The following is a 14,870-nucleotide window of genomic DNA, read 5'->3' as shown; positions in this document are numbered from 1 at the left end:
AGAGGCAGAGGCCTGGCACCTCGCTGCCCCTCGCTTCATTGATGCCCACCTGGATCTAATGCTGGGAGCCGTGAGGGAGGTCACCTCATCATGCAGCAGGGGCACCTCTCTGTTCAGCATCATTTCCCTCTTCCTCCTCCTCTCTCACCTCCTGCTCCTGCTCCTCCCCAATGAGCTGTTTCCTTCCAGGGCCTCATCATCCTCAAGGTCCACAACTCGCTGGAGGGCCATGTAATGAAGACCACCACAATGACCGAGACCCCTGCAGGAGGATATTGGAGGGCGCCACCCAACCGGTCCAGGCATCGGAATCGCATCTTCAGAAGCCTGATGTCCTGCTCAACTGTTGTCCTACTGAGCAGATGGCATTGGTTGTATGCCTCTGTGCCTCTGTCTGGGGCTCCCATTGAGGGGTCAGCAGCCATCTCCTCGAGGGATGTAACATGAGGCCTAACATGCATCCATGCACTTTGGGGAATGGAACGAAGATCTGAGGCAGCCTGGACCGGCAGAGGATGAAGGAGTCATGGTAGCGACCAGGAAAGTGAGCACACACATGGAGGAAGGTGGTTGTGGTTGCAGACAGTTGGATGTTGAGGGAGTGGAAGCCCTTCCTATTGATGGATCTGAGTGGCTAGTTGCTGGGTGCCTTGATGGCCACATGAGTACAATCGATGATGCCCTGCACCTGGGGGAATCCAGTGATGGAGGTAAGACGCACTGCCCCCGCTCCCTGCGAGGCTGCATCTATGGTGAAATGAATGTACTGTCCAGCTCTTGCAAAGAGTGCATCAGAACAAGTGAGATGCAGTGGTGTACAGCTGTTTTCGAGATGCCACTAAGGTCCGCAGCCAATCCTTGGAAGGAGCCAGAAGTGAAGAAGTTCAAGGCTGCAGTGACCTTCACGGCAGGGCATGGCGACTAGTGCTGCAAGGTGCGAGGTCTTCAGCGACAAGGGCACAGATGTCTGGACATCTACGTGGACAATCGCGGTCTCCCGCAGCACTGGGTCTCGATCATTTCCAGGTAGCTCCGTCTTCGGCGGTAGATCCTGTGTTGAGGGTTTGGCCTCTGTTGCCTGCTTGCTCGTCTTTCCTCTCCCATGCCCTCCTGATGCCCAGGATTCTGCCCTAGCTGTGGAGGGTATTTCCCCTCATTGCCATTGGGCTCAAAATCATTGTTTTGGCCCCCATTGCTAGCTGCAGACTTCCTTTTGGACAGGTGGCCGCCCAATTATCCTTGGCAGCCTTGCCCGCTGTTCTTCTGCCCCCCACGATGCCGGGTTGGGGGGGTTGGGGGGGCAGGGTGACAACCCCGTTCAATGTCTGTGACTGGGTATCCACTCACCCTGTCACCTGCGCAGCACCAAAGGCACTTCCTTACCAAATTCCTTTGCCCCAATCGGGAGAAGAGTGCGATTTATGCCCCATCCTGGTTATCCAGGGACAGCATCCTGAAACTGACACATCGGCCAGCACTGGTATTTTCAGGGCACCCCCCGCCTCTTCTCAACTTTAGGGTGCCATGAAAATTCAGCTATATCATTGTGTCCGTGCTGGCTCTTTGAAGGAGCTATCCACTTTGTCTCGCTCTCCTGCTTTTCCCCTATAGTCCTGCAAATTCCTCCTTTTCAAGTATATATTCAATTCCCTTTTGAAAGTTACTATTAAATCTGCTTCCACTACCTTTGCAGGCAGTGCATTCCAGATCAAGGCAACTTGCTGGGAAAAAAAATCTCCTCATCTCTCCCCCCCCTCCCCCACCCCCTGGAATTTTTGCCAATTATCTTAAATCTGTGTCCTTTAGTTACCAACCCTCCTGCCAGTGGAATCACTTTCTTCCTATCTACCCTATCAAAGTCCCTCATAATAATGAGCATCTCTATCAGATCCCCTTTAACCTTCTCATGTAAGGAGGTTAATCCCAATTTCTCTAGTAACTCAACATAATTGAAGTCCTGTATCCCTGGTACCATTCTAGTAAATCTCCTCTGCTCTACGATTCTGCTTCTTTCAGGACCATCCTGCCTATTCGTGAGACATAACTTTCATTCTGTATGTCTAAACTTGATCTGTCTCTATAGGTAGAAGGAGTTATGCTAATTGACAGTGCCACTTAACTTCCCAGCTCTGAGGACTCACTTGTTTACCAACAAGTATTTTTCTAATGTGTTACAGACATTGCATTTGGGATTTTTCTACAAAATTCCTCACTCTCCTTGCCTTCTGTGGGCATTTCCACAATTCTTATGTGATCCATCCTTTAATTATACTTTCCTCATACCAACATGCAAATTGTTATTGCAAATACCGATCTTCACACTACCTCATCAAACTGTCGGATGTCTCTGTAGATATCAGTTGTGGAAACCTGTCCCAGAATTGAATATTTGGGTCTGAAAAAGAAAACAGGATGCTCAAACCTGGGAAAATTGAATACAAATTTGTATAATGTTAAATATAGCTAAACAGAATATTGAGTATTGCTGACAATAGAGATATGTTGTCGAAGCTTTTCGTCTTGTGCTCATCAGGACAATCCTCAAGAATACCAATGTAAGGGAAAACAACAACTTTATACTGTATGAGAAGAGAATGCTGATTGTTTGGCAAGTGAACTCTGATTTGTCAAGGTATTGCCATGGAGAATGTACCAGTTTACAGTGACTGACAGTTCACTGCCAAGCTTTGTTTGAAATTTAAACCAGGCAGTTTGACTCTGACTGGTCAAGGTGTTGCCCTGAGGAATGAATCAGCAAATGGCTGTCACTTATTTTGTTTTGCTGAAACTGGCACAATGTTTATACATATTCTTTCTGTCTGCAAAGAACAGAATAGCAAGGATAGTCCTTCTGCTTTAATTGACTGCATTTGATCCAGTGATTGTCAGATCTCTTTTGGAAGCATCAGAGCAATCCAAGTTGCTTTTGTTGTCTGAAATTGTGATAGTGTACATTGTGGTTACTGGACTCATAGCACAACTATGATCATATTTTCTGGAATTGCTGTCATCAATCATGGCAAAGACCGAGAAGATAAAATGCTACTGAACAGGAACAGAAGTAGGCCATTCAGCCCATCGAGCCTGTCCCACCATTCAATGAGATCATGGCTGATCTGCGGCCTAACTCCATATACCTGCCTTTGGCCCATATCCCTTAATATCTTTGCTTAACAAAAATCTATCTCAGATTTAAAATTAACAACTGTTCTAGCTTCAACTGCTGTTTGTGGGAGAGAATTCTAAACCTCTACCACCCTTTGCATGAAGAAGTGCTTCCTAACATCTCTCCTGAACGGTCTGGTCCTAATTTTTAGACTATCCCCCCTAGTTTTAGAATCTCCAACCAATGGAGATAGTTTATCTTTAGCTAGCCTGTCTTTTCCTGTTAACATCTTGAAGACTTCAGTGAGAACACCCCTTAACCTTCTAAATTCTAGCGAAAACAGGCCTAATTTGTATAATCTCTCCTCGTAACTTAATCCCTGTAGTCCAGGTATCATTCTTATAAACCTACGTTGCACTCCCTCCAAGGCCAATATATCTTTCCTAAGGTGTGGTGCCCAGAACTGCTCACAGTACTCCAAGTGGGGTCTAACCAGGGTTTTGTACAGCTGCAGCATAACCTCTGTGTCTTTATACTCCAATCCTCTAGATATAAAGGCTAGCATTCCATTAGCCTTTTTGATTATTTTCTGCACTTGCTCGTAGCATTTTAAAGATCTATGCACCTGAACCCCCAAGTCTCTTTGGACATCCACTGTACTTAACCTCTTCCCATTTAGAAAGTACCCTGCTCTATCCTTTTTTGGTCCAAAATGGATAATCTCACACCTGCCCGCATTGAAATCCATCTGCCACGGTTTTGCCCACTCACCTAGTCTGTCAATATCTCTTTGCAATTTTATGCTATCATCTAGACTGTCTACAATGCCACCTAACTTTGTATCGTCAGCAAATTTGGGTATATGACTGACTATGCCATCATCCAAGTCATTAATGAATAATGTGAATAATTGAGGCCCAAACACAGATCCCTGCGGGACAACACTAATCACATCCTGCCAATCGGAGTACTTACCCATTATCCCCACTCTCTGTTGCCTACCACTCAACCAACTTCCTAACCAGGTCAATAATTTGCCCTCAACTCCATGGGCTTCTACCTTAGTTAACAGTCTCTTATGTGGGACTTTATCAAATGGCTTCTGGAAGTCCATATGAATAACATCCATAGACATTCCCCTATCCACTACCTTAAGTTACCCAAGTCTATTAGAATTAGAAGCAAGGCTAATAGTCATAGAAGTACTAATTCTATCCAAGTTGTTCTTGCAAAATTAGATGCAATTTTATTTATTATGTTGATAATATAATCCACTGATGCAACCTAAGCTTTGGCTCAATAGTGACTCTCTTTACCTCTGAGGCAGAATGTGTGGGTTCAATACTGCCTCCAGATGCTTGAGCATGTCACTTAAGCTGACATTTCCGTGCAGTGCTTTGGGAGTGCTGTACTGTTGGAGGTGCAATATTTTGGAGTGAGCCTTTGGCTTAGTGGTAGCAATCCTACTTCTCTGTCAGGAGGTGTAGGGTTCAAATCCTGCTCCAGACAGTCCTGGTGAGTGAGGATCAGAGCCTAGGCCTGAATTCTGAGTTGACATCCACTGGTATATTCAAATTGTATAGGCTGGGGAAACCCATAACCCACGCACCCCCTGCCACCCTACCCGGGCATTGTTTAGTACTAACCACCCTACTGGCTGCTATAAAGGTGGCTACAGCAATGAAAGAAGTGTTCAAATTGTGGTCTATCAGCCTGTGACTCCTTCTACTACCTCACATTGTTCTCCAAAGGAAGAGTGTGGAAATACAAAAAATAATTAACTCAGTCTTTTGATGGAATTATTACTGACTGCAAGAGGAGTTTCTTGGTTGGAAATAAATAGAAGCAATCGCTATTGGCTGTAGCACTGTTTTAACTTCCCCTTACATTTTGTTGCATCCTAATAAAAGCTATTCAGGACAAAATATAAATATGGAGGATGGGAAAGGTCAAGAATGCAGCAGAAAAGTCAGTGGAACTCATATTTGTGGCTAGATGTATTACTCACAGTTGTGTCTGGAAGATCACAGTAAGTAATGCAAATGCTATGGAGGCAGCCAGTCCAAAATCCATGCCTAATAGTACTGTGAAAATCACAGTAACAATCCAAACAATCTACAAGAACAATGTGATAGAGGATGTATTAGGAAAAGGAAAAAGAGAAACATTTGCATTTATATAGCGCCTTTTGCGACCACAGGACTTCCCAAAGTGCTTTACAGCCAATGACGTACTTTTTGTAGTGTAGTCACTGTTGTAATATAGGAAATGTGACAGCCAATTTGTGCACAGCAAGCTCCCACAAACAGCAATGTGATAATGACCAGATAGTCTGTTGTTGCGATGTTGACTAAGGGATAAATATTGGCTAGGACACCCGGGATAATCCCTCTGCTCTTCTTTGAAATTGTGCCATGGGATGTTTTATGTCCACTTGAGAGAGCAGATGGGGCCTTGGTATAACACCTCACATGGAAGATGGCACCTCTGACAGCACAGCACTCCCTCAGTACTGCACTGGGATGTCAGCCTTGATTTTTGTGCTTGAGTCCTGGAATGGGACTTGATCCAGGAAGATTGCACAAGTATTATAGTTTGATGTAAGGAGTAGATGCCAAAAAGGGACAAGCTGCCAATTTCTGTAAAATACTTTGGGGTCAAAAATTCATGATGCTACTGGTACATTCCCATCATACCTTCAATGCGAATATGCCAAAAAGGGCTGAAATTAGGTTGGTGCCCAGATATGTTGGATTACATCCTTGTACAGGAATTCCCATTTGGCTTTGTGGGGGTATAGCTTCCACCTGCTCCAAACATGGTCAATGGGGTAGAAAGAAGGATGGCCAGGGATGGATACTTCCAGTGCCGACATCCCCGGCCTCTTAAATGACCGGTGGATCATCAATAGAGACATTAGGACATCAGTTGAAGGTTGTGTGGCCTGGACACTGAAGATTGGCTAATTTTTTGTGGCATTTTGTATTCCATAAATGAAATAATTATTTTAAAATCTATTTTTCCCTCTATTCCTCCAACCACCATCTTCTTTCAGTTTGGAAGACAATTACATCTGGTCTCATTGATGTTGCCGTGTGCTATATCAATAGTGATTATATAGTGTGCACTCTAGTGGCCTCACTGAGAACTGATGAACTGAATTCAGAATGGAAGCCTTTCAGCATGAAAGACTTGAAGTTAAAGAATAAGTACTGAAACAGTCCAGGTTCTATCAATTCAGATATTTTTGGAAATGATGACCCTAAGGGGAGTGCACCCCTGTGTAACTGCCAGGAAGCATAGAACTTCACCAACCACTCTGCCGAAGTTCACAGGGCGTGTGAGAGTGAGGGGTTGCTCTTATGGGCCTTTAGCAGCTTAGGACACATCTATGGTTTTCTCCTCTCTCCCACCATCACCCCAAGACAAAGAGCCTGGAAACTAGTCAGGAAGCTGGCTAGCCCAGCATTCACGTCAAAAACTTTTAAAAAAATACTGAAACCTACATCTTTGGGGGATTCAGGGCCTGTGACTGGCCTGGACGTGCCAGGTAGGTCTCACCTGTGTCTTTAAGCTAGGTACCCCTGGTGAGACTGGGCTGTCCCGATGTTATGCTACATCCCAGCAGAGGGTTTAGGAGTTGGAACTCCCAGTTTAAGGAGTACCATCCCCTAATCATACCATGCCATTGATTTATGGACCCTGAAATTCCTCAGCATTAAAAAACATTGTTGAGCCAGAAGGGGAACTTGACACTGCATCAAACCTGTGTTACAGTGGCACTAACAAAAGCAAAGTTTAAAATAACCAGTGAATATATTTGCTCTCAGTGTAAATAGGTACCATATTTATCAGTTATCAGATCTCTTACCAGATCAATTTTGTTTGTTCTCCAGAAATGGCAAATATCAGTGACCTGTTCAAACATTCCCTTGAGATTGACGATGACAATTGATGCTAAAACAGCCTGCATAAAGAAAACGTAGACCATTAAACGTAACACAACTCTTGTGTAGAACGTCTACCCAACCATCTACAAATATTTTACTAAATATTATTACATTAATTTCCAAAATAGGGATCTTGCTGGGATTTTGTAACTAAATCCTATGATTTATGTGTGTCTAAATTCCTTTCTCAGTCACTCAGAAAGTGAAGCAGTGAGAATGAAAGCAAATGGCGTGAAGGAATTAAATATAAGCCGATACAATCTAATGATTTCTGAGTTCACTGATCTCTCTATTTTCTCCCCCTTGTCTCTTTGGGCACCTCCTATGAGCAGTCATCTGTCACAGCCAATCCGAGCCAGCTGCAAGGAACTCTGGGAGTAGGAATGACTATTTCACTAATTTTGCTTTCCACCTGTATGAGGAAATACCTAACAGTAGGACTTCTGACATTCAGCTTTGAATGCTTAAAGCACTCTGTGCCTGCTATTTTAAATTGTCTAAAGTAGTTGTAAAAATAGCACTCACAGGAATGTTGCATGAGCATGTTCCATCTCTGTGTTTGAACTTCACCAATCAGAAGTTTTACACTCTATCCTCCACCCAGTGCGCTGAAAGTGGGAATGCAGTAAAATGAGGAGTGGGAAGTGTAGTGTTTGACTGATCTGGATTTGATTGTATTAATCTGTCCACTTATCTACGTTTACTGTGTTTGATTGCTTAAGCCTATGGATGGAGCTTAAGAGTAAAAACTAAAACTAGAAGGTTCTACAGCAAAAGAAAACACACTGCTCTGAGGAGACATTGTACTGAGATCATGTAAGAACTATAATATTTTAAAGTGCTGTAAATAAACCAGATGGTGCTTGTGTTATCTACAGTGTGCTATCTACAGTGCTCTGAGATAAATCATATATATATATACTATATCCAGAATCCTGGCGTAAACATAACAGGAAGGAGATATCCAACCTTGTTGGCCAACATGTATTGGTAGTACAATATATTGTACCGTTGTGCCACCTAGCAATAGAATTCCAGTGTACAATAACCCCAATTGGGTTTCCCCAACCTCATGCAGCTTCAGTGAGTCTTTGATAAGAATACGTTCCATGCAAAAGTTACAGCTTACATCCTGGAGAACATGTCAAGATTTTAGCTGTCTTCAGCATAGTGGAGGTCAGATCCATTCATTTTATTTGGGCCTCCTCTAAAGTGGTAAGGTAAAAAAAAATCTACCAACAAGCATGGTGTATGTGTGTGTGCGTATTTATATGTGTGTATGCATGTGTGTTTCACCAAGACTTGATTATTCATTAAACACAATGATAATAAATTTGGCAATATCTGGTACATTTATTAAATTCTCCCATTCAGTACAATAGCTAGCACATTTATATACTTTGTTTGATATACCTGAGATACTGATACAAATGGATGAAGTGGCATACCTTGGGTAGTTGGGTAAACAGTGCTCCAACTTCCAGAATAATCACCAAGATAACAATGCAAGATACTGCAGCAGCCAACTGTGGATTATCCAATCAAGAAGAGGATTCAGTAATAAACATATTCAGGGCCAGGGACAGATTCCCTTAATGACAAAGACAACTGGCTCATCAAAAAATGATTAGATTATGGTTTAAACTCTGCAAATATTATGGGCAAGATAGTGCGAACATGTGATCCCTGATTAAAAATAGCACCAAAATGGACACCAGAAATGAGTATAAACCAGAATTTGATGTAAAGCTATTAATATGAGAAATAGATGAAAATTGATTAGGTTATCACCAGCATATTCCAAAAGGGCTGGTTTTCTCTTCAAATGTCCAATTTTCACATTTCTTGGGGGCTAGCATTATCAATTGTAACATTCATTGCTGGCATCCAAGTTGCTAAAATAGTGGGAATAAAAATTCAACCGTTTGCTGATCGCCATGGTGTATTGTAATAATATAACCCTAATCAACACAAAAACTCTGCCTCAGTGTGGTTGGGACTAACTATTTCTAGTTGGAAAAAACTGCAGCAAAGTCATACCATGAAATTCTCTTGTTGATCATTTTAATTAAAAAATCTGCTTTGATTTCACTTTTTCATTAAAATAGAAAGGAAGAATTTCACCCCATAGTAGTTTATCTGTAGTCAGTAGCTGTATAGCTGTTAATAGAAGAAGGGCATTGATTTCAGTCCTGCACACCCAGGGAAAACTGGATGGGCAGGCCCTTAATATTGAGAGTGTAACTGATCCGCCCAATTCCCACCTGTATCCTATCATTTTCAATTTCCGAGCAGTCAACACCTGCTGAAACCAGCAACCACGTCCCGCCAGAACACGAAAAACAAGTTACTGTCTTTACTGGCCTCTCTATAGGATCATGCAAATACTTTTAAAAGGGCTATCTAATAAGACCTGAGGTACCTGGGTCTTGGGGACAATCCATAAAACCCCCTCCCTACCTGTGTGTTTCCTCCAGTGCTTTCTTGAACCAGGCTCCTGGACATGGAACAACTCACAGCAAAGCATTGGAAAAATCCTCCCACAAAGTTGCTGAGGCCCAGTGCTATCAGCTCCTGCAATAAACAGATCACAAAGTCGAGGATACTGCCCTTAATATGCCCTATAGTTTCCATAATACCATTCAGTGCCAATATTTCTTGTTGCAGGCAATTTCAGGCAAACATTTATGAGATTCAAGCATGGAATTCACATGGACCCAAAGCACATCCCATAAGATATAGAATTCCAATGTGTTTCTTATTTATCCTCACTGTATAGATCTCCAGTGCATCAAACCATTTCTCATTCACTCCCATTATATCGTAATCAATTTCCAAATGTGTGGTCTTACTAATATTCCATAGGAAATAAATACTATCAGTTGTAGCTTTGAAGCAGTATTACAGCTACTGATATATAATAAAAAATTCTGTTGTCCAGCATCAGTTCGGTGCCATAGAGACTGGGAAATGTCAACATGATGTTATGCTTCCTTCAAATGGCGAGAATTGCTACAGAAACATACTCAGCCTGTCTTTTATACATTAACACAGTATTTTTCTGTCACCAAATGGTGCGTAGACACAGAATTATGCTGAGTATCCCAATTAAGAACATAAGAAGCTTGGAACCAGAAAAAGCCATTTGGCTCAACCAGCCTGTTTATTAGAGTCTGTGCTTGATAGCTTCAGTCATTCTAGATTTTCCACCCATCTGATTATAAATGTCAATTGTCTCCTCATGCAGATTTCTATAATCATGCGAGTTTAACAGATCTATTAATTTCCCTATGACTACAAATCCCCTCTTCAGAGAGAAACTGGCTTGCCCGATATCACCTCTTGGTTTCATTTAAGAAAAGGTGGGGTTGAATTTTCGTGAGGTTGTCCTGATCATCTGTTGTAAATTTGATGGAAAATGCACTGAAACCCCAGAGAAAAGGTGTTAGCAGAGTTACAGTGCATGATTGGAATCCCCTTGGATATTCAATCCTTAAGAGTGAAATTGTTGATCTTTAAGAGAGATGGATAAGTAGATGCAGAGCAGGTAATTAAACTTAGACTGTGATTGTGGAGGTGGAGAATATAAAGTCAGCATGCATGCAGCTCTACCTCTGCATGCCTGCCTCCATCAGTAGATTGAGTGTTTTGGGGAGGGGGCCACAACAGTGTAAGTAACAGAGGATCAGCAGAGAGAATCAGGTTCCTGGATTGAATAACTTTTTCTCATTCCATATTTTCTTAATGTCCTAAATAACTGTGCATAAAGCCTTCAGTGTATTCCCTGATCACTATGTAAAGAGACACAGAATTACCTGCATCATAATCTTAAAATTGGAACAGTGAGTCCAGGAAAAATTCCTCCACATAGAAGATTGCAAGGATGTAAAATGCACTGCTCCAAAAGATCGTAATTGCAGGATCAAATTGGGCTTTTTAAAAGGGAAATACTCAGGAAGTAATGATATTAAGGGATATGCAGAGAAGATGAAAAATTGGAATTAGGCTTAAAACTGCCAATGGCCAGCAAAATACTGAAGCAGGCTGGTAGGGCTGAATGGCTTACATCTGTTTCTATATCCCAAATCATTGGGCTACTGCATTACCTGATTGCTGTCCACCTGGTACCCATGTTTAAGTGCGAAGATCTTGCCCAGAGATATTGTAATGCCATATCCCACAATGGCCAAAGCAAAAGCATCGCCTAGGAGACTGGAAGCCATGTTGAAGTCAGGTGCAACTGGGGCATGCAGACTGTACAGTGCAAAAGAAAAGAGGAAGCAGTGAGGGCAAATCACATCTTTAAGCCTCAGCTTTTGTGACTAAGAAACAGGAGCTGGAGTTGGCCCATTTGGCCCTTTGAGACTGCTCCGCCAATCAAGAAGATCATGGCTGACTCTTCTACTTCAACTCTACCTTCCTTCACTATCCCCATATCCCTTAATATCCAAAAATCTATAAGAGACCATGGGCCGGATTTTCCCTATTGGGTCATGATCTTGACGTTGGCATCAATTCTGGATCGAGAACCCAGAAGTAGCTGTGATGCGATCTTCCCATAGGGACCAATTAAAAAGGAAAGAACATAGGAACATAGGGGCAGGAGTAGTCCATTCAGCCCGTTGAACCTGCTCCACCATTCTAGGTCATGGCTGATTGTCTACCTCAACACCATATTCCTGCACTATCCCCATATCCCTTGATGTCATTAGCAATTAGAAATCTATCGATCTCTGTCTTGAACTTACTCAGTGACTGAGCTTTCACCACCCTCTGGGGCAGAGAATTCCAAAGATTCACCACCCTCTGAGTGAAGAAGTTTCTCTTCATCTCAGTCCTACATGGCTTGCCCTTTATTCTGAGATTGTGTCCCCTGGTTCTAGACCCCACAGCCAGGGGAAACATCCTTTCTGCATCTACCTTGTCTCTCCCAAACTGCCTCTGGGAGCCCTGTCCAATTAAGCGGGGAGACCCGTGAAGTGAGAGGTCCAATAGGAGGGCTTGCTATGATGTCTGGCTGGCAGCCCCGCTGGGAGATGTGGGCACTGCTGAGGCAGGCAAATGACCACAAGGGCGCCTCAAAATGGAGGCGCTCTCTGCAGCATTGTGAAAAATTAAAAATCATGCATGACCACAGTTATCAGGCGATCAATGTGGAGGGTGATGGAGGCTGTGGCCATCTCATCCCAGTGGGTCTGTGATAGAGTGATAGAGAAGAGGCATTGATGGCTCCCTGGCCTGCTGCTGGGAGGCCATCTCCGGTTAAATGCCGGGCTCTGGCCTCAGCGGGGGGCCCGTCCACCATTGGCGAGATCCTGGTGGTGCCATCACCTTTCCCCTAATTGACCCAATAACAGGCCTAATTGGCTACCTTCCACTGCCGAGCAGGTAGCCTCTACTGCGCCCACCCTGCCTCGGGAATGGAATGTGTTGGGAAGCTGGCCCAACACACTCTTTTCCAATTTTGCTCCATGTCCCTCCTCCTAACCAGCCTTTGCAAGAACGGAGAAATTCAGCCCCAGGTTACTGTCAGCACATTCTACAAAATGGAAGAAAACAAGCTACCTTCTTCAAGAAATAATTTTTATTCAATTTGAAAACAGCCCTTAAGTGCAACAATGATTTTAACACTAATATTTTACATTAACTTTGCATGTAATGATCATGACATTAAATGGTAGGCTGTTCATGCAAAAAAAATTTTGCGTGTTATCAATGTATTATTGGTATAATAAAAATCGCAGCATTTTAGTTACATCCTAACTTTCACCTAACTCCAGGTTTCACATACTCGGAATACTGTAACCTTTGGACAAGATATACGAGTTATATATGAGATGCAATCCGTGCTCTCAATGAAGGGCTGCACTCAAAGTACTATTGACCTTTCTCTGATTGATGCTCTCTTTGAATGTGGATCCTTGCTTGGGGAGCAGGATTGGTGAATTCACCCTATAAAGAGCTGAGAAATATGGGGCTGAATTTTGCAGCAAGGCCCAAAGTCCCACGGCCAGGACCGGAAGCGGGAGGCGATGCCACTCGGGCTGGGGGGGCATGCTGGAGAACAGAATTTTGTGATGACCCGCCAATTAACTGCCAGGAGGTGGAGGAGGTGAGGTGACGCTGCTAGAAGTGCTGTCGCCATATTTAAAGGTCTGCCAGCACGCTCTGAAATTGAAACAGAAGTGGAAGCCATGTGGAAGAATGTTTGTGAAGGAATGGGAGAAACAAGATCCTGGGTAGCCCCTTGGTTCAGCTATGCTTCCCTGCAGGTTCTCCTCCAGGCTGCTCGAGCAAGGAGGGAGGTCCTCTTCCCCGGGATCGGAGGAGGAAACTGACCCACCTGAACAAGCCAGCCTGGATGGATATCGCAGAGGAGGTCAGTAAACATGGGGTCATCCCTAGAACCTGGCTGCAGTGCCACAAATGTGTTAATGACTTCATGCAATCCGACAAGGTGAGTGCACCAAACATTGCGTTCCTTACAGCCTTTGTATGCTGTGGGTGAGATTTGTAGAAAGGGAATGCCCACCCAGTCAGTGGCAATGGAGCCAGACAGAAACATTGCCTGTCATAGGAATGGCAGCCTGTCGATGAATGGCCCTGGTCTGTCAGAGTTGATTCCTGCACTGCCACTTCTGAGTGGCTGCATGCAGGAGGCATTCTTGTGGCTCCATCTTGAATAGTCATAGGCATTGTGCTTATCTTTGTCAGGTGACTAAAAATGGTCATTAAATAACTTGCAGGAGAAGAGTGCATGCAACGCCAAGACTGGTGCTCCCCATCCTGACCCTGCTAGAGGAGGAGATTCTCGAACTTGAGGCCAGCATGGGGGCCGTTCCATTGCAGATGGTGAGACAAGAGTGGATACACGAGACAGTGAGTGGCCTAATGGACAAGCATTTAGCGAGCAGGAGACATTGTGCTCATGTGTCCACCACAGCTGACATGGCGTTCCACATTTGGCATCATCTGAAGGATGTGATGGAATGCACATTACCCTCTAATTAATCTTCTTTCTCACATGGGTAAGAGACAGGAGCAGACAGCACCAGTAACTGGGTGCAGTGTCCTCCTCCCCTCGTGCCTTCCACCAGCACAGATACTCTCATGTCCATGGGTATCCATTCCCCAGTAGATATGGCCTGATGGCCACATGCACGCAATCGATGACACCCTGAACTTGGTGTATTCCTGCAATGGCCCCGAACCCGATAGCCGTCTCAACTTGACAGTCCCGATTGGTGCGAAAGCCCATGTATTGTGTGGTGCTCTTGAAGATGGCATTGGTGACCATCTTGATGCAACGATGAGCCACAGTCTGGGAGATCCCACATATATCTTCAGTGATCCCTAGAATGATCCTGAGGAGTAGAAATTCAGCACCACAGTGACCTTCAGAACCACTGACATTGTGCGGCCAGCACTTCCCCTGGGCCTCAGCTCATCCTCCATCATGGCACACAGCTCTGTGATGCCCTCCCTGCAGAGGTGCAGTCTGCAGGGACACTGCTGCTCTGACATTTGAAGGTAGCTGAGCCTTGGATGGTAGTCCCTCTCTGGAGGGTAAGCGCTTCTGCGTACAGCAGGCAGGTTGTGTGCCCCTCTGTGCCCTCCTCCTGCGTTCCCTCCCCCAGGCTGGCATTGCTATTGGCCCTCAGGTTGCTGCTGTCCCGTTGCCTGTGGTTGCTGCTCTCTCCCTGTCTTATGCTTCTCCTCACTGGAGGCCCCAAAGCCTGATTGAATGAGGCCCATAGTGGGTAACTGCAATCAGTTTCCAGGGCCATTTACCACCCCCCCACCATCTGCTTTAT

General features: G+C 44.2%; 1 protein-coding gene across 3 annotated transcripts in view; it reads right to left on the bottom strand.

Moving 5' to 3' along the window:
* The window catches only part of LOC137380213 (solute carrier family 26 member 6-like), a 117,604-nt gene that overhangs the window by 19,782 nt on the left and 82,952 nt on the right, over nt 1-14,870 (bottom strand). For all 3 annotated transcript variants that reach the window (XM_068052017.1, XM_068052018.1, XM_068052020.1), the window contains 6 exons: nt 11,163-11,310; nt 9,517-9,630; nt 8,505-8,582; nt 6,978-7,073; nt 5,115-5,221; nt 2,326-2,395 (listed from right to left, as the gene is read on the bottom strand). In XM_068052017.1, the coding sequence (XP_067908118.1) occupies nt 2,326-2,395; nt 5,115-5,221; nt 6,978-7,073; nt 8,505-8,582; nt 9,517-9,630; nt 11,163-11,310 (613 nt within the window). The remainder of the gene's footprint in view (nt 1-2,325; nt 2,396-5,114; nt 5,222-6,977; nt 7,074-8,504; nt 8,583-9,516; nt 9,631-11,162; nt 11,311-14,870) is intronic.

The sequence above is a fragment of the Heterodontus francisci genome, chromosome 19 (assembly GCF_036365525.1).
Source record: "Heterodontus francisci isolate sHetFra1 chromosome 19, sHetFra1.hap1, whole genome shotgun sequence".
Classification (NCBI taxonomy): Eukaryota; Metazoa; Chordata; class Chondrichthyes; order Heterodontiformes; family Heterodontidae; genus Heterodontus; species Heterodontus francisci.
Note: the sequence above shows the minus strand (reverse complement) of the source record. Positions and strands in the feature narration are given on the sequence as shown.